The 25,950-nt window shown below is 52.4% G+C and overlaps 2 protein-coding genes across 4 annotated transcripts in view; one reads left to right on the top strand and one right to left on the bottom strand.

The window, feature by feature from the left end:
* The window catches only part of ATP6V1C1 (ATPase H+ transporting V1 subunit C1), a 162,800-nt gene that overhangs the window by 53,974 nt on the left and 82,876 nt on the right, over positions 1–25,950 (top strand). The window lies entirely within an intron of this gene.
* Positions 214–24,552, bottom strand: KLF10 (KLF transcription factor 10). Of its 3 annotated transcripts, none has more exons than XM_005431821.4 (4): positions 24,114–24,552; positions 3,599–3,838; positions 2,619–3,495; positions 214–1,702 (listed from the first exon to the last, which is right to left on the bottom strand). In XM_005431821.4, exons 2-4 carry the CDS (start codon positions 3,827–3,829, stop codon positions 1,443–1,445), a joined length of 1,368 nt encoding a protein of 455 aa, XP_005431878.1. In that variant the 5' UTR covers positions 3,830–3,838; positions 24,114–24,552; the 3' UTR covers positions 214–1,442. The 3 variants fall into 3 exon arrangements, with proteins under 3 accessions (XP_005431878.1, XP_055562312.1, XP_055562313.1); XM_055706337.1 differs by lacking the exon at positions 24,114–24,552 and adding an exon at positions 5,796–6,073; XM_055706338.1 differs by lacking the exon at positions 24,114–24,552 and adding an exon at positions 5,631–5,748.

Here is a 25,950-nt window from a genome sequence, read left to right as displayed (position 1 = left end):
ACCAAAACAAAAAGCACAACGAAACAGACCTTTAGGGTAGTAATTGCAGGCTTGAAATTCTGCTCCTGTGGGCCTTACAGAGCTTAAATATCAAAAGTTAAGAGATAGCTTTTCATTGGTCAGGACCCGTTAATGACTATATTCTGTTTTGAGGTTATTTTCCTTGAAAAAGGGGTAAGTTCTGTTACGAATTTAAAAAAAAAGAGGTCTGCATTAAAGAAAATTGATTTTATTGTAAACAAAGTATAAAGTACAACATAACAAGTGTGCAAATCTTTAAAGTAGTCACAAAAAGCATATCTAAAACACTATTTAAAAACTGTTCACTTTCTGGTATGTGTCCTCAACATAATATGGTAAAATAGAAATAGTGAAAGTTGATGCATGATTTGTCACAAAAGCTACAGTTTAAATTCTAGGCTGGTGTCTTTACTGCCTCATTTTACTCTTTGAGTCACAACTTTCTAATTTAATACAATACATAATATATCCATTTCATTTTTAGTATAAACCATCTTTAGTATAAACATGATCAAGAAGCCCAAGACTCCTGGGTTTCTTCCTTAATCAACCCGAATAGTTTACAGTTACAATGTTTCTCTTAAAAGTGCACTGTATCAGTTCATGAAAAATGCAGTGGTACATACTTTGTGTGAAGGTATAAAGGAAACCATAAGCAACACAAAAGCAGAAGCATCATGATGCCCAATTGTAATAATCACAAAGCTTGCCAAAGAAGCTGGAAAAATATTACAAAGCTGATGAGGATTCAGAAAAGTGCCTACCCTCCAGCTGCCCATGCGGTGCCCCTGAATGCCCACCCCAAGCCCCCCTGGACAGCAGTATAAAGCTGGGTGTGTTACACACCCCCAAGCAGGAGGACAGGTCTAAGATCTCCAGGAGCCTGGCACCACATCATTGCTTATGACAGGGCCAGAGAACGGACAGGAGGAAAAGATTCCTACCAAGAAAAGGTGGCAGAAGTAAGAAAACCCATTTAGATTATCTTATGCGAGTGCGTCCTGGGCTGTCAAGGCTGTGCCCGTACATTGCTGTCTTCCTGGTCTGTGCTGTACTGAAGACTGACAACTGAAAGTTAAAAACGGAGTTGGTCTCTAGTGTCAGCAGCGAACCTTCAGTAACACTTACATGTGACTGATCTAGAGTATATAGGAATAATTTTCAAAACTCAAAACTGGCACCATATGCGCTGCTCTAGACCCTTCTCTCTTCTTACCAGTGCAAAAAACACTCGCTATTCCAGTCAGCCACCAGTTCTCCCTGCAACATTTTCTGTGACGGAGCACAGACTGCCTTTGCTTCCCTGCTGCATGCCATCAGCAGCCGGCGTGGGGGAACCGCAGACCAGGAGCAAAAGCCTTTTTTCAGCTGGCATATCCCAGCAACAACAGTTAATCCCACTGTCTTCAGAGTAAGTTCTTTCACTGTGCGATTGCAGATGTTGGCGGCACGGCAATATCGTTTAACTTGCTCACTTCCATTTGCCAGTTTGGTAACTTCTTAGCCGATAAGTGGCGACGTGCGTGCTTCGTTAAGTGGTCGCTCCTCATGAACCGCCGCTCACACATTGGGCAGGCAAATTTCTTCTCCCCAGTATGCGTTCTGCGATGGCGAGACAGTTCATCAGACCGTGCAAACCTTCTCTCACAGCCTTTCCAACTACAACTAAATGGCTTCTCTCCTAAGAGAAAAAAAATGACAAAGAAAAATACCCCATGAGTACTAAATGAGCAACAAACACCACTGCCTTGACTGGCAGGATCTGACTTCTTTAAAGAAAAGTTTCTGTTACGATGGTTGAGCCAAAAGTCTACACAACTATTGTTTTTGTATGTATGAAATGTGAAAAATCGTTCATATGCCGCTATGTTAACATGTGGATTTGCTACCCTCAAGGCTAAGTAGTACAAATGGTTAAAAATTCTCTGGAACCAAATAGTTTGAGATGTTCTTTACCTCTCCAGACAGTCGATTTTAACTCTCAGCTCCCCATGAACTCCAGATTACAACAACTTAGCATGCCCAAAACTACCCTCTGAAATGCAACCTGCAATAATGTTTTATGTAACAGTACTCTGGTAGCGCACTGTGAACCTGCGTGGAAACAGATGTGGCTCTTCCTGCTACTGCGATTAAAAGCTGAGGCACAGACAAGTTACTCACTAAAATAACTGAGGTAGGAATAGTTCGGAGTGGATCCTTGTATTCTTTCATAAAAGAATCTCATAAGTTTTACCCACTTCTAACGAAGGCATCCTTGAGGCAAAGCCTAATAAGGCGTCTTTAACTCTGGAAAAGCATACTCTAAATTGGGCAAGGCCTTGCTTCCACACTAGTTAAGGAGTATTACTGAATGCCTTCTGACATGAAGCAAGTCCAGCACAAACAAACTGCTGAGTCAACTTCCCCTCCGGGAGATTTCCTGTCAGCAATCGGGCAGTATTATAATGCATGCTGAAAAAAACCCACCCAGTATTTCATTGCTGCCCCACAATTTGTTCCATGAACAAATCCATTAATCGCTAGAACCTTAACAAGTTGTGTATACAGTTGCAATTTTCTACATTAATTTTTAACATCCAGCTACAGTGACCAACCTGTGTGTGTTCTGACATGAGCCTTCAAATGGGAGCTCTTGAAGTAAGTTTTCCCACATCCTGGGTAGCTGCAAATGTGACTTCTTATTCTTGAAGAATCAGCTGGAGGAGTGGTTTTTGCTGCAGAAGGGACAAAGCCAGGAGCAGGGGCAATGGGAGAGAGTCTCGTGCCATTTGGACTAATCATGGGAGCCTTTGTGCTCTGCACAACTGGCTGGGGCACAACAAACATGACAGCACCTTTAGGAACTTGGGTGCCCATGAAGACCATGGGCTGACAGAGAGCCGGCTGCTGGCTTGGCGTGGCGTTGGGCACTACAGCCGTCACAACATTGTTGTTTGCAGGTAATGGGACCATCTGACAAATCACTGGCACGGGGGGGGCTCCGCTGCCTGGGGCAGGGCACGGCGGTGCCACTGCCACTGCCTGCTGTGCTGATCCAGGGACAGGCTGATGCCTGCTGACTGAGGGCTTTCTCAAGGGCAGTGGACCAACAGCTGGTTCTGCAGATTTTCCTTCTGCCACCGGCAGTTCACCGCTCTCATCGTTGGCTCTGCTCGGCACCACAGCAGAACACACCAAATGTTCTGCTTCAGCGTTTTGTTTATCATTTGTTTCCGTTGAAACACTGTCCTGGTATTTCAGCACGCTGGCTGTTCTCACTGGGCAGGTTTTGTGATTACAAAGCTGGGCATCAGCTGTGTGGCGAATAACACTTGTCGCTTGAGCTTTCAGAGGCCCGGCTGCTGGAGGCCTCTCCACCTCTCTCCGAGGTGCAGCAAGAGAAGGCCTGGCAGCCTCGACCAGGGACTTGCCGACTGGATGGACCACCTGTGACATCTCAAAGTCGGAAGGGCTGTAGGGGGGGGTCAGGCACTGTATGAGGACAGAGACACAGTTAAGGGGGAGCGTGTTAACAACACATTGCCACACTAATGGTTAAAAACAAGCATGCACATGTACAAATTCAAAAACTTACAAATGCTGGTATCACATTAAAGTCTGCTGCTCCAGGAAGCAAAGTCTCATCACTCTCTTCTGACATATCAGATGCTGGAGTTACAGGTCTCATTTCTGCATGTTTTTTGAAGTCTGATTTCCAGTTGCAACTCATAGAAATAAGGGCTTCTACAGCTTCGTAATCGCTTTTTTCAGGAGTATTGTTCCAGAAATACCTAGTATCTCTCTGTTTCTCAGTCATCATCTCCATTTCACACTCCTGTTTTGGTTAGAAGGAAAAAAGGAAACTTTAAACCTGATGCCAAGTATGAATACTTTGCAGTTAATTATAAGAAGGCATTGTAAGAACCAAAGTGCAAGATAAATACAGTTGGTCGCGTTGGGGTATGCCTGTATTTTCCTGCCCTCTTTCTTATTTATATAATCTTTTAGTGAAATTGTTAGTGGGGAAATATGGACATCTGGTGCAGGTTATGTATTTTCTTGAGACAACAGAACTCCCCAGATCCTAAGCAACAGTTTAAGTTATTCCATATTGCAAGTGTTGCGTCCGAAAGCTTAACAAAAATCCTCACACACACACCCCGGCCACAAAAAAGGGAAGAACACAAGACTTCCTCCTCCATTCCAGCCTCCTTCCAGTTTTGGTTTAAACACTGCCCTCAGTATTGTGCTTATTTTGACACGAGAAAGGACTGTATTGGGACTGATGCACATCTTCGAAAGGTGTTAGCTACCAAAAATGTTCCAGAAAATACTCAAAAGGTGTCTCTCACACAGGTGTGCACGCAAGGGAAATCACCCACTTGGACGACTGGAATGTGTATTGGCTATCAGACGGATGCCCACGCGGAACCGGCCCCCGCAGAGAGCCGCCTAAGCCGCGCGCTCCACCGTCACCTGCCACAGCCCTGGGATTCTGAGGGACGGCGCCCGCCGCCGCGGGCCACTTCCCCCGCCCCGCCCCACCGGGATGGTGCGGGTGGAGAAGCCGCGTCCCCCAGCAGCTGCATTCACGGGTAAGACGAATCTTTTTACTGAGACCAGGCCACCCCCGGGCGCCGGGCCGGCAGAGCAGCCCCGGCCGTCACCAGCAGCCCGGCGGCGGCGGCGGCGGCCTGAGGGGGTGAGGGGGTGGGCGGGGCGCGGGGCGTAGGGGCGGGGCCTGCCCCCGGCAGTTGGGCGCGCGCCACCTTCACCTCAGCGCAACCCGCCGGCGCTCCCCGCCGCCCGCCCCCCCGCGCCCCGCCCCCGCCCTCCTCTATTGGCTCCCCGCGCCGCGCCAGCGCCCATTGGCCGGCGCCGATCGGGGCGCGGCCGGGGGCGGGGGCATGTGAACAAAGCGTGATCGGCGCCCGCTCGGCGGCGGTGTGGGTATTGCCGCGCGCCGACCTTTCACCCAGTTCCCCGCCAGCCCGCCCCGCCCGCAGGAAGGCAGCCCCTCCCCGGCAGAGCCGCGCCCCGCCTCCCCAGGGCCGGGCGGGGGAAAGCCCGACCGGGGCCGCCTCGCCTCGCCTCGCCTCGCAGCGGGCGGGGGCCGGGCGAGGGTCAGCGGCGCCACACCCGGCGCCTCCCTCCTCGCCGCGGGGGAAGGGAAACGGCGTCCCCGCGGGGAGCGGGTCCGCGGCTCGGCTCCGCCAGCGCCCGCGGTGTGCGTGGGGGACGGCTGGCTCTCCCCCGCTTCCCGGCCCCCGCACCGCCCACCCCGTCCTGGCGGCGGGCCTTGCCTGACCCCGCCGCGCCGGGATCCCCCGGCTGCTTCCTTCCCCCTCCTGCCGCCACCGCCCGGCACATGCGGCCGCGGAGCCGGCCGCTCCCCTGCGCGGGGCGCGCCCGGGCACGCACACACAGAGGCTGGCCGGCGGTGCCAACGGGTTGCCGGCAGCTCCTCTCCCTCCCCTCCCGCGGCTCTCCGCGCCCGCCTGCCCCCCGGGTGCTGTCCCCCGGCTCCCTTTCCCTCGCCCGGCAGCCCCGCTGCCCCCGCCGCGACTCCCCCCTCCTCCAGCCACCGCCTCGGTCCGATGCCCTGCCCGTGCCGCTGTCCGCTGTACCTCCTCTCGCCCGCACCGCCGGCCGCCCCCCGGCGTCCCTCGGGATCCCCCTGTCGCGCCGTTCCCACCGCTCCGCACACCCCAGGGGTGCTACAGTCGCCTTCGCCGCACCCTCCCCCCCCACCGCGGGGTCCGCAGGCCCGCCGGGAGGGGCCGGACACTCACCGGTGGCGGGAGCCGAGGCTGACCAGAGCCCGCGCCGCCGCCGCTCTCCGCCCGCTGTCTTTATTTTCCTCTTTTTGTTCGCCGCTCCCCATTCAGGTGGCAGCTCCCCCGGCCCCGCGCGAGGAGGGGGGCAAGGGGGTGGGCGGGGCTCCTGGCCGCTCGCCGCCAATCACCGGCAAAGGTGTGTGAGGCGCCCACCAATGGACGCCCGGCGCCCGCGCGTGATCGGCGGCTGCCCCGCGGCGTGGCCAGTGTGTCAGCGCGGCGTGTGCGCGGCCCGCGGTAAGTCCCCGCCGCCGCCGGCTGAGTCAGGGCCGCCCCCTCCCCCCCCTCCATGTTCCCCCCGCGGGTGGGAGCGGCGGGGGCGGCCCGGCGCTTCCTCGCGCATGAGGTCACGCGGCGCGGGGGGAGCAGCCTCCCCGGCGCGGCCCCCGCCCATCCGCCCGCTCCCCGCCGCGCCGAGGTGAAGCGGGGCCGTGGGCGTGTGGCGAGGGGGACGGCCCGGCCCGGCCGCTCCTGGGGCCCTTCAGGGCGGAGGGAGCTCGGTGGCTGGGCGCGCACGGGTGCCCGCGGCCGTGTCCCGGAGTCACCCCTGGCCCCCGCCGGGTGGAGGCCGCGCGTGTGGGGGGTTGCTGCCACGCGTCGGGATCCGCCCGGGTGTGCAGGCCGCAGCCGGCCGGGGCGGCCCTTGAAGGCCCGGCAGGGCCCTGGCCCGCTCCCGAGCGCTGCCGGCGTCAGGGGGAGAGCTCCGAGGGAAGCCCCGGCCCCGCGGGGCCTGCAGGCGGGTCGGCGCCGCAGGCCCGGGCGCGTCGCGGCTGGGCGGTGTGCCGCTGGAGAGCAGCCAGGCCCCTGGGCTCCTTCGCCCGGCTTCCCGGCAGCCGCCGCCCGGCTGGCCTGGGCAACCGCCGCCGGTTAGCGGGGTCGCAGCCGGGTACGTTACGCTGCAGTCTGCGGCGCTCCAGAGGGGCCAGAGCTGTTTGGTACGTTCTGCTCGGTGCAGAGCGTAAGGCGGATTCTTTTTCCTGTCAGAAAGCTGTAATAAAAGCAGAAAAGGTGGCTGCGACTGTCAGAAGTGGGATCCCGAGCCAGGCTGCAGAAGTTGAGCGCTGCTTGTGCCAGAGTGCTGTTCTGCTCTAGAAATACTGTTGATACTTTGTTAGGGTTTGGTCCCATTTCTCCTATTTATTCAGCTTCACTTTAGAGATCTCTCCTCTTCCTCCTGTGCAGTGCAGCCTCATTTGCTCAGAGCATTTTTCTTTATGTTTTCCTTCTTCTAAGATACAGCTGTCCCCTTTTCAATGGTGTCAAGGTCTAGTCTTTTGTTCTGCTTAATTATTCTTCCCCTTGTCAGGCGATCCCAACTGATAGAAGGGGTCTGACAGCAGGCTATGCCCTCCTGTAACTTGCCTGGAAGTCTCCCAGAACGCTCAATTATGTCTGAAAGTGGAAAAAAATGCTGCAAGAATAGAAATCGAGCAGTTTCTTCAGTCTGAAGAAAGAATGAGAATATAACAATTGCAAAACACGAGCACAGAGTAAAATATAATTTAAAACAATCCTTAGTTCAAAGACTTGTGTATTGATAGGAGAGTGGTAATTCTATTCTCAGGAAGTCACTTTTTTTCTGATATCACTTTAATTCTGGCATTTCCACCAATGCATTGTACAGCTGGAATTGCTGTTAATTGGCTTCACACTGGTACCCCTTACAAATCTGGTGGTGGGGTGCGCTCTCCTGCTGTGCCCCCCTGCACCAGGCTGCCTCTTTCCTCACTGCTGCAGCTTCCGCAGTTGTCACGTCTGAGAAAATGTGCCGATTGATGGCGGGAAATCTGCATCTCCCATCTTCTGTTTCTGTTATGTAACCTGAGTATGCCTGCCTTTTGGCCAGATTTTATAAGATCCCTGCAGGGAAACTGATTGGCTTGACTGCCTTATTTAGAGGAAATTCCCAAAAGAGAATGCACTTCAGGATGAAATCCAGATCCTTTTCACTAGTAGCAGCAAACAGTTGTTTACAGATTAATCCACTGAATCCCACACCTCTGGGTGTCTTACCAGGAGAAAATGTGTTTACTGCGTGTTTCCCACTGAAATCAACAGGAAAAAATGTTGATTAAATGGTTGCTTGACTCCCGGAACATGCTCTCCTTTGCCAAAAGGTGCTACCGTCACGCGAAGCACGGCTGGGGAGAGACTTCTTGGCTCGTAAGTGCATCTGTCTGCATCCGCTTGGGCTGAAAGAAAGCTTGCGGAACTCATACACAATAGCTCTTGGTGAAGTTCTGTGTTTTCCGTTCATGGCAGGTTCTGTCATGTTTTTTTGTGCTTGTAATTGTTTTTATTTAAAATGTTTTGAAATACCTTTTGAAGTGTATTATTGCCCTAAAAATACATTTGCAAAACTTGCACCAGCATTGCAGTTTAGCCCTACATGATAAATTCACCTGCAAAACTTACAGCTTCTTTCTGTCTGTACATCGGCAGAAAATGAGGCAGATTTTTGTCACTTTTTTTCACCCTTACATGTGTGTAATGCATATACACAAAAGTTCTACTGATACAGTGAGAGCTTTAGTGTTAAAAATCCAGTTGCCAATGTGAACTAAAGGTCTGTAACGTGAAATAGTGTTACTGGTTTTAGTTTGCTTGCCATGGGAGGATGTTGGAGGTATGTGCTGGACTACTTGTGGAAGATAAGGTGATTCTGCAGTAATTTTCTAGGAAGTAGTAAACCGCTTTTTGGGGAAAACACAATATAAAATGGGAAGATGAAGAAATTAGTATAGCGACGTTTGAGCTGGATCACATGCCTTTTAGGTTTGTCGTAAGGGTAGTTTTTAGGGGACGCTGAGTGAGACTGTTGTAAATACTTTGGAGTTTTGGCTGTATCTCTCTCAGTTTATACAACATGAAGTAGGATGCAGCCCAACAGAGACAGGTACTTCTGGACTCAACTGTGAGAAAATAATGAAGGGCTGACTTGCAATATCAGCTCCCGCTTCAGGTGGCCTGTTCTGTTTTGTTCTTTTCCTGCTCTTACTTCTCCCTCCTCCTGTCCTTGCTTTACCTCCTTGTCCACACTCACTTTGGCTTCTCAGTAACACCTCTTGGCTCTTTGCCTTTGTTGCTGTGGGTCCTGCAGGATCACCCTTGCGGCACCCCTTCCAGTGGTCGTTCCCCACTAGCCCTCACGGCTCGCCTTTCCCAGTTGTCAATCTCATGTGCCCTTAGCACACACACCACTGATTAATATTTAATACTTCTTAATCCACCTTCCTTCCCATGACATCCATACTGCTTTCGCTACATGAAAACCTTTCCCCGTGGCTATTCCCAGTGCGCCTGCCAGAGCCTGCTCCGCACCACCTACGGCCATTCATACCCGGCCACCCCCTCACCATTTCTGGATCCTTCCTATTGGTTTCTCCCATCCAACACCTCCAGCCACTCCAACCCAGGTGCTCCCAGCTCTGCCTCCCCAGCTGCCATCTTTCTTTCCTGCATTTAACCAGCTCCTTTCAACTGTAATTTTCAGAGCAACCTTCTGCAGCTGCTCTTCTCTTCAGTCTGCTCTCCTGGTCACCCAGGAAGCCTTCTGCTCGTTCTCCCTCCACCTGTTAGAGTCCCTTGTCACCCCTGGGGTTTGTCCCCACTGTGCTAGTGCTTGTCTGCTGCTGCCACTGTCCAGGTGCACAGGACCTTCTGGCCCGGCACATTTTGCCTTACACGCTGACCAGCTGCCATCAAAGTGCACGGAATGGCTGGGACCGGACTGGGAGGTCAAAGTTCTTCCTACATTTCACCTTTTCAGGGCCTTTGAGCCACATCTTCAGATGAGGTCTGGTGCTGATTGTGGTATTTGACAGGGAGTATGGGCTCTAGAAGAGACTGCCTGGTGGCCTGCGAATGACAGGCATGCGGCTGCGATGAGGACTTTGTGTGAGAGGGGCTTTGCTGTGCCTGTCCTCCACAGGCAGGCTTGACTCATCTCAGCGGTGTGTCCTGTAGCAGCATTGCTAGCAGCTGGCCTTGGCCTGGGAAGGAAGCAGTCCTTGGAAGTGGGGAGACTTAACTGCTCCTTGACTCCCATACCCCACAGGAGCCTGGTGTCCTCTCACAGACCTTCAGCCCCTTCTGCGTGCACAGCCAGGAGCCGTGCATCTGTGCTAAACTGCTGTACCCTCCCTTCTCTTCTCCCCCAGCACTGACATAGCCTGCCCTGTGCTCTGCCTGTGAACTGCAGGGCAGAACTGTCAAAACCACCCCTCCCAAAAATAATCTCTGCTTCAGAGGCTGGAAAATGTGACGGCTCATTTTCATATGCAGAGCAATGCAGTGGGTGTTTGAAAGCAGCTGAGGCTGAGGGGGTGGCCAGGGAAAGGCAGCTCTGCAATGGCAGGAAAGTGGCAGCTGGGGAACATGAGAGGAAGGACAGAAGGAGGGGAGCAAACCGAGAATGAGGAGGGGGTGGAAGGAGGGCCGGAGGCAGCAGACGGTGAATTCAGGGCAAGAGAGGATTGTGCAGTGTGGAGTTGTTCTCTTTTCCTTGGCACACCTACTACTGCTCGCCTTCATTTATTAATAATTGGAAAAGTGTCTCTGCTGTTACAGACAGCAGTTGCAGAGCTTTATATATCAGATAACTGGGGTGGTGGAGCATGTAATTGGCAACAAGGCAGCTTGTCTCCTTTTTTGTCTCCTCTTAAGTTCTTTTCCCTTCTTCTTCATATTCCATTTTCCTTACACCTCCCAACCTTAGGAAAAAGCTGCTTTGTCCTGGTTCTGCAATTGCTTATTAGAATACCAGGTGAAAATAAGAACTTTCTTGTCATTAAGACTTCAGTGTATGGATTTTAGTTTGCTTTAGCAGTCTGATTGCCAGACAGAGCAAGCCCTGTTTGGCTGGAAGCACCATGTTCCTCCCCAGCCCTACATGATACTAACCCCAGTTTCTGCGTATGTGCATTTTACACAGTATTGCTCACAGCCCTTTTTCTCTGGAGCATTTGTGGCTGTTCCTGAGTCACCACAGTTCCAGTCCTGCCGTGCCTGCTCAGCACCGTTCAATGGAAAGCTTCAGAGGCTGTTAGCCGCGCTGATGTTTGCACTGCTGCTATAGGGGACAGCCTGGCAAGGGGAAAAAACCCCTCAAACACCCCTAATGAAGCCTAGGACAAGGAAGAGAAACTTCTTTTTGGCAAGTGATCAGTTCTCAGTGAAACTGATTTTCTCTGGCAATCACTGAAAGCAGCTAAAGCATCACTGTCAGTTCACATGTATTTTCCATTCAATTTCCCAGAGAAGCTGGGGATGTGGTTTTCTGCTGCCCAGGAGAAAATGGACATGTCTGGGTTTTTCGTTGGGAAAATGTTTAGGATTTTGACTTTTAAGCACTTGTGGGTTATTTACGTATGCCTATTACACTGTATCTTAAGTTTAAATTTCCCAGAAAACCACTTATCCAGCCTGCAGGTCATATTCTTCTGATGTGGAAAGCTAAATTGTCATGGGATTGAGAAGATAAATTAGGGAAGAGAATTGGCAACATGGCTGTTAAGTCACTGGCCAGCTGTGCGACTGCAGTCCTGTCCAGCAGTCTTAAGGATGAGGCTAAGTCAGGGGAAACTCCAGTCTCCTGAATTTCACCCTGCTCTTAAGAAACAGCTCTGTTATCTGTGGCTTATCACAGCTTTGGCATGCAGAATTAGAAGGCGTTTTAAGTTGCTCCTTTATCCTAAACTCTTGGCTTCTCCATATTAATAAGCAAGAGCCGTTTTCCACTTCTTGTAATGGGACCTCAAGGGGTACTTTTAACCTCAGGTGTTAGGTGTATACCTGTTTCACAGAAAATGGTGGGATAGATTTTAGAGCAGAAAGAACCTAGGTGAATAAATGATTGCCTCGGTTTCCACCGAAGATTGTGAGAGTGTTTCTGTTCAGTTCTTTCCGTGCAGGATCAGGTTATATGCCAACCAGAACTTTCCTGGGGTCCTATGGCTGCTACAGGAACTCAGTTCACTGGACAGGATGATGGTACCAGCTACAGTCCTGCTTCCCATCTGTCATTTTGGAAGGTCAGCCAGAACAAGTGTCTGGTCAGTGCAAACCAGCCAAGTCACATACTCACTGCATGTCTTAGTCCAAGCAATCCTGGGAATCTTCTATAGTGGAAATGAAGAGTTAATATCGGAATGATTTGTTGATTCTTTCCACGTGGATCACGGATCATGCTTCCTATTCCACTTCCCGTGGTGTGACCATGTGTTTATTTTTGTTTAGTATCTTGAGTGGTCTTTCTCCACTTCTGCGATGCTGGTGATTTTGTTGATACCTCTAGTAAAAGGCAACATTGTTGGGTCCTACGTGTGATGTGGAGATAAGCCATTTCACAAGAACATGGATACCTCTGGAGAGCTGTGGAAGAGTATGGCAAAGTGGCATTGTTTATTTGCAGACAGAGCTTGGAAAATACCAGAAAACGCTTTCAGCTTGTGAGGGTGACATATGGGTCTGTATGTTCCGTCACTTTGAATGGTGCATTTAATATATTCAGCATTTTCCCAGTGTCATGATTTATTTAACTATTTAGTATAAAACCAAACTGATCAATTTGAATTTCTGCTAACAAAATGAGATACTGAGAAGCTGAACTGTCATCCAGTAAGATGAGAAGGAGACAGCCTCTAAGCATTGTAGAATGAGCTTGTATAGCTTACAAAGCCATCTGTGTGTGCTATGGTCAGATAAATGTTTTTCCCAGCAGAAGCATTAGAAACACATTTTTGTGCTTTTTCATGCCAAAACAGAATTTACTTACTACACAATGACTTAGTGGCTGCTGCATTTCAAGGGTTCTTCTGATGGGCTAACCTTGGAGGTGCTAAGGAGATGAGATGGTGGTGTGGCCAGGGCATCTCTTGTGACATACCAATATGGACGGTATAGAAGTCAGCAGGGACAGCTTTGCCTTTCCTCCTTACACAGGTAATGGTATTTCTACACCTGCCATTATAGGTATTTTGATAGAAGTCACGTGAATGAAGGTCCTTCTTTTCTTTAAACCTATCTACCTTTAATAATTTTTGAACTATTGGCTAGTTTCAGCCATGAGATGGAGATGTTAGTAACTTCTGCAGTCCTAATTAGTTGATGCTAATACTTGATCCCAACCCTACTGCATATTTCTCTTAGTTCATATTCAAGCAAGCAAATAGTCTCTGCACAGGAAAATGCAGGTGCAAAAATGCGTGTAGCATGTCCCGCATGCACCACAGACTAAACTGCATCCTGTTCGGTTCCCTGCACCCAATATGCTCCGCCCATATGTGTTGGCTGGTCTTCAGCTCTCCCATATCCCGCTGCCGTCTCTTGCCAGATGCCTGGCTCACATACCATGCCCGTGGCATCATGGTATGAAACACCACTGGCATGTCGTTAAGCAATCTACTTGCTATTAGTAATTGATTTCATTTTTTTCCCCCTTAAGATGTCACAGGAAGGGCAGAGGGCACACTTGAAGAATATGTGGAGGTCAAGGCCTTGTGTTTCATTTAAAGAGACATCGTAAGATTTGCAGCTTTGCTGCTCAGATAGTCCCTTGGCAGCAATATAATGATTGAGCAATACTACTTTAAATTTTTAAAACAAGAGTCTATGTGAAAGCCAGCTTTGGTGCTGGTCAATGCGAGTATCTCCACTGTGATCTCAGATCTTTGTGAGGGGCTACAGAGGAGATCCCTGTTCACTCTTCAAATGCACAATGTGCAGAGATGGTGTTGGCTTTGTCAGAGACCACAGGGGGGGCACCCCCATCAGTGGGGTTGCCTTCGTGAACAGAAAAACTTGCCTGAAGATTTCCATCAGGTGTGCCAAAGCCCTGGGCTTTGCAGATCCCTGTGCGGTGGTTTAGCTGGAGATCGTGCAGGTTATGCAATGTGCAGCCCATCCCAACCACCTGCATGGCAGCAGGGTGCTGGCATCTCACCGCTCCCTGAATTCTCTGTGTGGCTCACTTTGCTCTTGCAGCTCAGTTTTGGGGACATGCACCTCATTCCCACAGGTCCCCATGGGAGATACATACTCTGATCTTGCAGCTCACTGTTGGAGAGAGTAATTTCTGTCCCGCAGCTCGTCCTTGGAGACACGCTGCACGTTGGTCACACAGTCATTCACTCTACAGGAGCTGCAGTAACAAGGAGAGGGATACTGTGGGCCCTCTTTGAGGTGACATGCAGAGCGGCACCTGGACCTCAAGGAAGCTCCTCTAGAAGAGGGCACTGGCTTGTCCATAGTAGACAGGGCATGCTTTACTGATAGAATCTGCGGTGCAGACTGAGCCTGTGTAGCTGGTTATGGTACCCACGACTCTGCAAGTGATTGCCAGCCTCCAAAGGGTGGTGGTGATTCTCTGGCTGGTTGAGATGGTGACCCAGTGAGTGATGTGCCAGAGTTAAAGAGCTGGCAGGCAGGCAAGCAACTTTGTAAAGACCTCCTCGAGCTGAATCTTCCTGTGACTTCTGTCTCCCTGGTCCAAGATCTCCCCTCCATGAGGGGAAGAAGGGATGGTGGTTCAGGTCAGTGCCTGGAAGGGTCGATCTATAGGCACATTTCTCTTGCAAAACAGCCATGGAGGGCTGTGGAGGGTGGCCTGTGCGAGTGAGTGCGCTGGCGTGGGAGACTGAGGAGGCCTGGGGGGTGGGAAATGTACTGGCATGCTCCCGCTTAACCGCTCCAAAGGACCCTTGTTGTGAGCAGCTGGGAAGCGAGCCGGTTTGCACTGTTTGACCCTGGGCCCAAGGTTGTTCACGGGTTCAAATAGCAAAGTGAATATAAATGTACCCAGAGTCACTATGGGTGGAGTTCATCTAAGATTAGGTGCTTATAACACAAGCATCTGTTTTTATAGTTCTTTTTATAGACAGTGGAGCGCTAGTAAATATAAACCACAGGGTTCAGGCATGTTTCATTTTTCCCTGATGTGGGATGAATTGCACTCTGAGTTCTGTTGACTCCATCCCCTGTGCCGATAACGGGAGCCTGGGCAGCTGCCACAGGTGGGTGAATCTACAAAGTAGGTGAAGTGAGGCGAGGTGGATCCCACCGTGAGTGTCTACAAGGCCAGCGAGAGCCATCAGCTGGGCAGAAGAGAGTTTCATGGAGGGGCAGACCGAGCGAGCTCAGGCCTGCCTGTTTGCTGGTGGCTTGGCATGCAGGCATTCACGTGCATGGCTGCAGCTCAGACACAGCACAGACAGCCCTTTGCTGCCAGAAGGCTTGGGTAAAAACTGGGAAGAGAGGAGATACTGTGACGGGAACTTAAATGCAGGAGAAGTTGAGGAAGCTTGAGGGTCTTGCAAGGGCACAAAGGAAGTGGAGAAGAAGGGATACTTTAGATTTTGAGATGAGGACGGTTTCAGGCCCTGTAGGGAGCCAGGCTCTCCCAGAGCAGCTGCCCCAGGGGACAGTCTGGTTGCCTCTGTCCTATGTCAGAAGCTTCCATTCTCCCCCATTCCCCCTAGATGTGTTACACAGCGTGGCAGCTGACTGTCACCATCTCTCAGAGGTTTTCTCTGCTGAGGGGCAGTGGCTGCTTTTTAGAAATGTACTTGTCCACCATGAATCTCTCCTTAGGCCCCTGGTGTGTCTTTTTGGGTGTAGCCATAAGACTGGGGTCAAAAGCTTTGTGATCCCTGTGGATTTCAGAGCTGATTCAGAAGTGTAGCTTGTATTTAAAAATAATTTTTAAAAGTCAGGAGAAGGCTTGCATATAACTAGCTCCATTCCCCCAGGAGAGAATCTACAGTCATTTCTTACTACTTCCAGAAATGTAAGGTTTTGTGAAATGTTTTTTTCCTGTTGCTGGGTTAACTTGAGGTGGGTTTTGCAGGTAAGCTTTGTTTCTACACTGAGGAATGGCTGAAGTTTGGCTGTCGCGTTCATTTTCAGCACTTCAGAACTTCCATGAAGCCTTTTCACAGATGCTGTTGAAAAGTAACCATCTGTTCTGCACTAGTGGCAGGATAAAATGATTCTTGCAAAATACTGTTTTGTCTCTCTTGGTTTAGGGACCAAAAATGCAGATATTGGTCAAAAAAGAAAGAGAGTGTGATTCTGCAGTTGTCAATCCCAGTGCAGGGAACTGTTCTGAGCAAGGACTGAGAGGCAGAATGTGAAAAAGAGATCCCTACCAGAAGAAAGCTTGCATCCAGTTGTTGGTTTCGAAAAGCACTCCTGAAGACCTTCTTCATTTATTTGATGGCACTGGTTGTAAAAGAAACACTGGTTGATGTTGTAACATCTGTGTTTGTTTTGCAGCTGAAACAGTTTTAACTATCAGAAAACAGCTACATCCTGCTCTGCACAGTCAAGATCATGCGCTTACCAGGAACCATCTTCAGAGCCCTTCTGAAAAAGGACATTTCCAGCATCCATGTGAGTGTGGGTGGAGGAGAAAGCAGTGAGTGAGGGTTCGTGGGTTCTTGTGCCCACAAAAGGCTTTATCAGCTAAGATGGGTCACATTTTCCACACTTCTATTCTGTCTGTGTATTCAGCCTTCTGCTGCAGGAACCTGGATGCACAGGTGGTAGATGCCATCCTCATGGGTCCTGTCCACGATCAGTGAGCACTGGCTGGGACCAGTGCTGGAACATGAGTACAGACAAAAGGAGGAAGGTGGAAGCCCTTTGGCTTCCTTTGTTCTCAGGAAACTTTGATGTTAACCAGAAATCCATGTCAACCTCATGAGACCGTCTACATTATAAGCTGTAATGTATAGTTCTCTGGAGCAGCTAACATCCGTAAGAATTCTCCAGAAAGCTTTGCCTGCCCCTTGGTTGGGCAAAGGACTTTAGGTCCCTAGAAGTGGGAAGTGCTAGGAACTCCTAAAGCTGGTGTGACACCCCCTTCTTCTCCACCCCAGTGTTTTCTTCCCTGTGTGAGCTGTGCTGTCACATATCGTCAGTCTGTCACAGTTTAGGTCTGTTTCCTTACATGCAGTGAATTAAAGGCTCAGATTTCATTTAAGAGCAACTAGATGTGTTGTGAATGCTTGCAGTCATAGTGAAATCAGTGATGTACCATCCTGGGCAGCATACCTATGGAAGACAAAGCTGAGGCACATGCGTGCGTGTATGTGAAATAAGACTCTGTCTGGAAAGCATCTGTTAAACTAAAGAAAGACAGTGTAGCAACCCATGCTGAAGGAAGCTTTATGCAATTACAATGGCACAGATGATACAGCAAAGCCATGGTTTTTAGGAGCAGACCTATGAGTGCCCCTGCATGCGCAGGCCTGTCTCCCCTCTTTGGGATGACTATTAATAGCACGGGGCCCAGCCAGCCCAAACTCAAATGGTGTGTGGGTCTGTTTGGTTACTTCAGGGCTGTTTGGCAACTCTGGGTAAATGCCCTTAAATAATCTTGCTGACACTGTGTGTCAGAGAGCTTGAGGGTTTAGAAACTTTTGGGTCAGATCTGCGCTCGTTAAATAAACAATGAGTATTGATTAGATCATATGACAGACCAACCAAGCAGTATTTCAAATATTGCAGCTCATTGGAGTTCGTTTTTATGTATTTCTATACTGAGGATCCTTTGAAATAATTCCTTTGGTGAAAGAAATACAAAGTCTTTTACTCATGCAACTCTGTATACTTTTATATGCCTGGCCCTGTGCACGCGGATAGGAGGATTTTCAAGGCTGCTTAAAGGATTTGGATGCTCACTTTGTTTGGTTTAGTTGGAGACTTGAATCCCTTAGGCAGATTTGAAAATCTCAGCCATAATTCTGTGCTTATTTTAGTACATCAGGGCAAGACCTTTTCCCTGTGAAAATAATTTCTAAGTACTCCTTTCTTGCTGCCATAAAATAAAAATAAGTGGAATTAAGTGGAATTTTAAGAAGTGTTTGTTTCTCTAGACATGTCCATTTATCTTACTCGTTTGCTCTTTGTTTACTGAGGAGGTTCTTAAGTCACAGTCTGTCTAGATTTCACAGTGAGTAGAGTAGCAAAGAGCTTGTCAGATTTAAACATACAGATTTATAAAGGCCTTTTATTATTGTTGATGATACAGCTTAAATGTCCTGGAAAGGTTTTCTTATCTTAAATTTCTCAGCAGTACAGCTATGTATCTGGCCTCAAATGTATGTCAGGAAAACACCATATGGCCCTGCCAAATGCAATACCTGCGTGCGTTCACACACATGTATTGGTTTGCAGCAGTGGGAAAAAAGCAAGGAGTGAAATATGTAAACAGAGTTTAGTAGGTGAAAGGCTGCAGGGGCCGCGTGTGCTCGGTTTACGTGGGTCCCAGGCGGGAAGCTCTCATGTTGCACAGACAGTTTTGTTCCGGCAGGAAGAGGAGAGCACAGCCTGTCTCCGTGTTGCTTCACAAGGCAGCTTGTTACGCGAATCCCCGTGTCTGGCAAGGTGCTGTATATCATCCTGGTGCCCTCCCAGCTGCTCTGCTGCAAGTAAACCCTTGGCCCCCACCTCAGAGGAGGCCAGTGCAAGCAAGGGGCTTCTCTTCACATCTCCCAGTTGTTACCCATGTGGAAGCAGCTGTGGTCAGGTGGACGCCAGCCTCCTTGCCTGGTTAGCAGGGTCACACAGCATGGTTTTGGGCTGCGCAGTGTCAGCGTTGCCTTTCTGAGCTGCTTGGGTGATGGAGGGGGTGAGCAGATGGACTGCAGTATGCTGGAGCAGGCCCAAATGTGAGGAGAACAAACCCATCCTCAGACCTGACTTGGATTTTCTTGCCTCTTTTAATATTGGGTTTAACTTCTGGTTTAGGGTGACATTTTCCAGTTTTACTCCCACCAAGGAGGGGGTTTCCTTGGGAGTAACACACTGAAATAAAGAACTCTTTGGAATTTGGTTTTACTCAAGAGTGAGCAAGGGACTGGCTATGCTCTAGGGTCGCATGAAGGAAGATGCGAATGAAAGGGTTTAGACAGGTTTTTAAACGTTACTTTGCCTTCCCTGCGAGTGTTGAAATGCCATGGACCCCGGATTTTATTTTGCTTGCAAGTGCTGGAAGTGGTGCAGGTGTTTGGAAATGCTTACAGATCATTGGTCCCCAGCAGTTAATCAAAGGCACTTTTTCCCCCCCCATTTCCTCTCTGGCTTCAAGAAGAGCTGACAGGTCAGACTTCAAGCCCTAGAAGGACCGGGCACCCCACAGCTCTCTCTGCGACGCAAAATGCTGAGTACCAGCATGGAGTGAGTATCTGCCACGTGCCTGAAGCACCAGCACCTTCTCCTATGCTTGTATCCTATAACCTTGGGGTTTTTTAATTATAGCCTGGCACGTGGCCCTGGTGACCGAAGCAGAGCCTGTGGCTGTCCCAGATGTCTGTGGTACCTGCGTGGGTGTAAGCCCCTCCAGGACTTGGCGGCCAGGCTGAGGATGTGCTCCTTTTGCATGCTCCCAAACACCCTCTGGTTCGACTCTGGTTGATCAGGAGCAGCCACAGAGTGTGCTGGAGGCGTCAGCCCCTTCCCAGGGCCCTGCTCCCTCGGTGCCCGCCGCAGGAGCACCCCCACTGTCTGCCGGGGGCATGGGGAGTGGCGGGCAGCTCCTCTCCACTCCGAGTGGGAAGGTCTCTGCTGTGGGCTGGAAGCAGTGAGAGCAGACGCAGGGAGTGACAACGTGGTGGCTGCATCCATCATCCTTCAGGAGCGCCTGCAGAGACGGTTGCTCATCCACAACTCGTGCCAGCTCCAGAGAGGCCCGAGATGGGAGAACCACCATGTCACCCTCTGCTTTTGCTCTTTCTCTGTGGGTACAGGATAGCCTGTGAACCACAGCAAAAGGGCCTTTAGGAAATCTACTGTGAAACCCCATGATCACTGATTTTTAAAAAAACCACAAAAGCTAGAATCATTTAATAGGCCTGTTTGTGCTCATCCACAAACAATATACAGACAGTGTAAAAACTTTACATTAATTGTGAACTAGGTACCAAGCCAAACACTATGCTTTCAGCTGGAGCATCACAGTTCTGCTTTTATCAGTTTGCTCAACTGGGCAAGAAAGCTTAGTACAGAAGGTGAATTTCTTTGAAAAAAATAACAATCATCTACTTAATGCTGAAATGTCTTCTGACTTGCTGTCAGGACCTTCAGCTAGTTTGAGCTTGGCTTTTTCCAGACCAGGCTGCTTTATATGTCGTGGCACATGTCCTCAACTTCACCCTTCCATTGTATGCCTTATCTGAAACCCTGCTCCTGGGACTTGCAGTTGTTCGTTCAACATTCAAAATTAAACGATCTCATTTGAGTGCATAATCAGTGGGATGCTGGGAGCTGTACTGGGTAAAGAAATGACTGGTTTATCAAAAGTCTGTCTTGGGGACATGCTGCAGCAGTGTCCCAAAGCCCAGCGTTATGTGTGTGTGTAAAATATAGGTACAGAGAGCTTGCAAGACGAAGTGTTTTAAGGTGAAGTTGCTACGGTATGAGACAAACCCCAGAAGCTCGAAGGGACACTGTCAGTCTGAGTTTGGGGGATCTTAAGTAGACAATGGAAAGGTAAAAAAAGTTCACACATAGAAAGAAAATGTCACGTCATATGGGAACGAGCAGCTGAAGCTCAGCCCGCAGCACGGGAAGCCTGCCCCAGCTCCTGGGAAATCCTGGCACTGCCAGGGGAAGGTGCCAGAACGGACTGCTAGAGGCTGCGGCGTGGTGGTGAGCACCAGTGGCCCTGTCCGCTGTCCCCACCCTTCTCCTCTCCCCTGCCACCCGTGGCACATGCAGAGCGGTGTCCTGCAGAGCTGAGCCCTGCCCTGGCAAGCGCACGGCTCCGGCCAGCGCGGAGTGTGCCTGTGCCTCGGCGGCTCTGCGTGCTGCTGGGCCGCGGCCAAGGTGCAGGGCTCCAGCGTGCAGGCCGTCTGCGTTCTTCACGAGGTGGCTTGTGGGCACCATCTCTTCACGGGTGCTTTAGCCTTGTGTGAGCACGTGTTAGGACGCTTGGCAGGTGAGACAGAGTTCCCTCCTCTGAAACTTCCCCAACTCCAGCATCCTCCAGGGTTTTACATCGGGGCAGTTGTTTTTTCCTGCCAGAGCTGCATCTGACATAACTGGTCTGCAGGTGTAACAGAGGTTGGACGCTCTGAGCTGGGGGGGCGGGGGGGAGGGGGGGGCGGTGTTGCCTCATGGTTGCCAGTGACTGCTTGGGTCAGGAGCAGCTTTGCGTGGCTGTGCAGGGCTGGTACCCAGAGCCACAGCCCTGCGTGCTTGCAGCCAGGTGAGTGGCACCAGCGGATCCAGTCCTGAGCACTGGGGTCTGGAGCCAGACCTGTGCGTGGACGGTGGGCAGCGAGGGCACTGTTGGACTTTACGTGCCTGCCCTTCCGTAGCCGGGCTGTGGATGACTCCTCTCAGCCCGTTAGCAGCCTTGTTTGAGGTTTGAGATGGTCGAACCCCACAGAAATGCCCAAGCATTCAGGGCCCCGGGCTCAGGGGACAGGAGCTGCACCCCAGCCGTGCAGGTGGAGCAGCAGCAGCTCACGGAGGCGGGTGCAGATGGCGCCGCCGTGGGTGCAGCGGGGCCAGGGCCGCGGGCTGCCCACCGCCGCTGGGGCAAGGGTCCAGCCCTCCGGCAGCACTGGCAATGGGAGAGCCCCTGCTCCAGGGAGATTGCAAAATGGATTTGGCAGGAACAGAGGAACAGCATGCCAAAATGCGCTAAGCTAAACCAGCTTTGCTCTGCGGATATTTTTCTTTTTTTCCTCACAAGCCACCAAATGAAACGCTGCTTTGGGAGCTGAGCTGTAGCTGGGAATCCCGTTCTGTTCCTGCCTTTCCCCCTGCCCGTGGCAGCCCAGACCTTCCTCACTCTCGCAGGATCCCACCAGGCCCGGCAGCTGCTGCAGCAGCACCACAGAAAAACGGCTCTGTGGCTCCACAGCACTCGGCTCGCTGGCCCCAAGGGATGAACGGCTGGGACTGCCCTGGGAGAGTGGCTGGGCCTGTGCCCCAAGCCTGGCACGCTCCAGCCCAAGGGGCCTCTCCCCCGTGGGGCTGCCGGGTTAGCGGGGACCCCCTAAGGCCGCCTGAAGGGTGTTTTAAAAGCAAACATTGCAAAGAATTCTCTGGCCTTCCTCTAGCTAGCAGGGGGAAAAAAACACCCATACACTGGAAATCTATTCTGGTCTCGCATGCGTCTCAAGTGGAAAATTTCAGCTGAAGTGCTGTAGGTTGGCGGGGTTAGGGGAGGTGAGCGAGGCCGGCGGCGCAGCAGGGAGGGATGGCTCGGCTCAGTGGCGCGGGCGCCCGTGCCTGCCACGCGGGCAGGGCTGGCTTGGGCAGCAGCTGCCGGCAACGCCAGCCAGTGTCTCTGGTGGGGAGCGAAAGGCAACATGAACCCGGGGGGAGCACGGGGGACACGGCAGCCTTCAAATGGCGTGGCAGCCACCGCCTCCGCCGTACCTCCCAGCCCAGAAAAACCTGTCCCTGGTTATCCGGGTGCTGAGGGATGTCTTTCCTCCTTGTCCTCGCCGTCCCCCAGCTGCAGCCACTCATGGCAGTGCAGCGGGCAGAGGGCATGTGGCAGGAGGCTCATCGGTGCAGTGGCCCGCGGGGCCAAGTCCCCGGCCCGCAGGAATGACATGGAGCGTGTTGCCGCCAGCATTGCGCCCACGCGGGCAGCCTGGCCCTGCCGGCAGCACCGGCCTTGGAACGGCACCAGTGCAGCCGGGCTCGGGTGGGCAGCCTGCGGGATGGCCACTGCCAAGGGGACATGGGCCACCACCAAGGGGAAATGGCCACCAGCGAGGGGGCACGGGCCACCGCCGAGGGGATGAGGGTGGCTGCGGGCACCTCGGGGTCAAGGACAGCTGGGGAAGGAGGGGGCTTTGCTTCCTCGGCCTTCCCCATCATGCTGGTGTCCCAGGGCCATGCGCCTCGGCTGGGAACTCGCTGTCGAGGTGTTTGTGGTTAGAAAGTTGTAGTCATTTGTGGAAATGTTCATGTGGGCGTGCGAGACTTTGTGTCCCCCAGCCCCGTGCTCCAGAGGCCGTGTCCCACGGCCGCCCTCCGGCTGGTGCCATCGCGGGCCGGCCAGGCCCCCTGCCCCGCGGACAGGACGGGTTTGGAGCCTCGGGCACCTCGGGACTCAGAAGCCGGCCCTGCCCACCCCCGGGCCGGCGCGGCCCCAGCCGGTCAAAGCAGGTGCCGGGCGGTGGCCAGCGGCACGGCCCCAGCCGCGGAGGGTGCGGGCGGCGCGTGGCGGGATCCAGGACCGCGGGGCGAGGCCCGGGAGGTGCCTGGTCCGGCCGCCGGCCCCGCGCAAGGCCAGCCATCAGGCCCCGCCGGGCTGCCCACGGCTTCATCCCGCTGGGGCTGGGAAAGCCTCGGGGCGGCGGCGGGCGGCCGGGTCGTGTCCCCGCGCTCCGGGGCCCAGGGAGCGGGTCGGAACGGTACGTGGCGGCTGCCGCGGCGGGGCCCGGAGCGGGGGGCGGGGCCCGGAGCGGGGGGCGGGGCCCGGAGCGGGGGCGGGGCCCGGAGCGGGGGCGGGGCCCGGAGCTGGGGGCGGGGCCGCGCGGCTCCTCCATGGCTGCCGGGCACCGCGCCCGCCCGCAGCGCCGCCGCCGGGGCCGCGACTCGCACCGGGGCGCCGGGCTGGCGCGGGGAGGCCCGGGGCGCGGCCGGTGTGCGGGGGGTGCGGGCACACACCCTCGGCCCCGCCGCCGACCCCCCACCGGGCCGAGATCCCCCAGCTCGGCCCTGATGCCCCCTCCCCCGTGCCGCGGTTTCAGATGCGGCAACGCCTACGGGAGGGCTCGCCGGGTAATTCGGGGTTTTTTTTAAAGGGGGTTCACGATGGGGGGAGCGCGTCGGCCCACGGCGCTGTGGCCCCCGCCCCTGCTGAGCACGCACCGCTGCTGCCCGGCGCACCCGCCCGGCCCCGCCGCCGCTTCGCCTCACTGCGGGGGTTCCCGTTTCAGAAGCGTGATAAACTTGTGACACAAATACCGGAGCATTTTTCTTAACGGTACAGAGAAGGGTCATGCTCAGAGCTTGTGTAGTTGAGCAAAACGTGCAAGCCCGCCCTAAAATCATGCAGGTACTCACCAAACCACGCTATACATTCTTGAGCCTGAGAGAGTTTTCCCTTCCATTTTTGACCAACTATCTCCCCTTACAGTGAAGGAGGGCAGTAGCACACGTGCCATTACATGATGTGCGTTTGACAGAGGTTGTGGTCTGCACTGCTGCCTACTGCAGCGCTTCAGTCAGAGAACATTAAAATAAAGTATTATATCCCACAGAATTTACAGGGGGAACGGCAACATTTAGCAAATGACCTACCTGTAACCGGCGGCTGCTGGCGCTCAGAGCAGGGACGATGAGAAGCCGCTGGTGGGACTGAGGGCAGGGGAACCAGCTCCTGCTGCTGCCTCCCCAAAAGCTGCTCTTTTCTGACTCAGGCTGACAAACGCAATTAGCTTTGTCCTGCGTAGCTGACAGGTTAATCCTACTAATGCCTCTAATTCAGATTAAAGACTGTGCAGTTGCAAAGAGATTTAAACATAAAAATATAAAATGAGAAAAAGCTCATTATTCCAAGGATAGGGACTGTAACAAGGAGGGGGTCCACAGCACTGTTACTGCTCCCCTGCCTTTCCCAGGTAACACAGAGCACAGAGGTGCCTGTGTTCATCAGGTTTTTGGGAATAGCCCCGCAATCCTGGATTAAAAAGACCTTCACCCGCCTTCCCTCGGTAGCTGCAGCACTCTCAGCAGCGGGAAGCGGTGCCTGTCGGGCACGGGCCGCAGGCAGCATCGGAACATGCCGCTCCCTAACCAGCAAGTACTTGAAACGCACAGCTCTCATCAGGTCCTACAGCAATAAACAGTAGCAGATTGCTGTAGGGAATTAGATGCTGCTCCTTACTTGAAATTTAGAATTTTAATAAAAGGAGAAAATAAAGAGTTCAGAGAGCGAGCAAGAAGCCTGCAGTTCAGCATAGTGCTTCAATCGTAAGGAAAAATTAAATGTGTGTCATCTAACACTTTCCCGCAGCACATGAACTTTCAGCTACAGTCAGACCAGTTAAGACAAACCATCCCTTGTCCACACCCACTTTTTTCTCCCAGTTCCTTGTAGTGTGAGGCAGGCAGCCGGCAGGGCAGCAGGGCACCTGCCCTCAGGGGACAGGGCAGAGCACGGCTGTGCCCCTCCCTTGAGCAGCAGAGCCAGGGCCCTGCTGCCGTTGAGGCTTCTCTCCAGGGCTGGTGGCTTTCAGCTGCTGCCCAGTGCCTGGGCAAAGCCCCGAGCCCACCCCCCACCCCTCGCGCACAAGGAGGCCAAAGGCATCGTGCCCCGTGGTCTCTGTGGGAGTCAGAGCGCAAAGAAAGCCCCTCTGCAAGACTGAGCTAGACCAGAGCACGGCAGTTACCCACCATCAGGGACTAGAAGCAGGTGGGTTTTTTATCCAAGAGGCAAGTTAGAGCTACAAACCCGATTTTTTCACTGCACGCTTTTAAAAGCATGTGCTTCTGTTTAGTTTTGAAATTTTTAATTATTTTAAAATAAGACCGGAGTTCAAACTTACATAAGCTTACTCTGAAACGCATTAACAGGCTGCTCCTCCGCCTCCCAAAAGCAGCAATGAAGAGTATACATGAAGTGGCAACACGTCCGGTGGCGGATCCAGGGCACCCACGTTTATTCTGAGCCAGGGTCAGGTTAGCCAGTTGTGCAGCTGCTTAGACACACAATGAGAAGGTAGAATCATCTGCACCTGTTCCCAAGGAATAACTGGCAGCACCAGTAACAGCATCGGCTCGGGCTGCGGCCCCAGCTCTTCCCTGGGAAGCGGTATGCAGCCTGCAGGGCTGGAGCAGGGAAGCACTGCAGGCCAGAGCAGGTGGGATGTGTTCGGCGTGCACCATGAGTAATTGCATTACACACTGAAACACAGCACGTATCAGTATCAAAGAAATCCCAGCTACGGCAGCTAGCCGTGCCAGCAGGGCTACAAGAGCAGTGGTCTCAATCAACAGAAGAGTTGCAGATCCACACTGAGCATGACAGAGCTACTTTAGTTTCTATATAGTACTTGGAATCATTCAGCTTCTACATAAGAGTAAAATTCTGAACTGCAATTACAATATAAATAGTAACACTCAGCAAATCAAATTG

This window comes from Falco cherrug, chromosome 3 (assembly GCF_023634085.1).
Source record: "Falco cherrug isolate bFalChe1 chromosome 3, bFalChe1.pri, whole genome shotgun sequence".
NCBI classification, from domain to species: Eukaryota; Metazoa; Chordata; class Aves; order Falconiformes; family Falconidae; genus Falco; species Falco cherrug.
This window is presented reverse-complemented; position numbering and strand designations above follow the sequence as displayed.

Bases quoted from the DNA above. Each gene is read 5' to 3' on its own strand.
- KLF10 (XM_005431821.4), bottom strand. From the start codon at position 3,829: ATGGAGATGATGACTGAGAAACAGAGAGATACTAGGTATTTCTGGAAC. The intron at 3,496-3,598 runs GTAAGTTTTTGA...GTCCTCATACAG, and splicing joins TTAATGTGATACCAGCATTT to TGCCTGACCCCCCCCTACAG. The intron at 1,703-2,618 runs GTTGGTCACTGT...TTTTTCTCTTAG, and splicing joins TCATGTCAGAACACACACAG to GAGAGAAGCCATTTAGTTGT.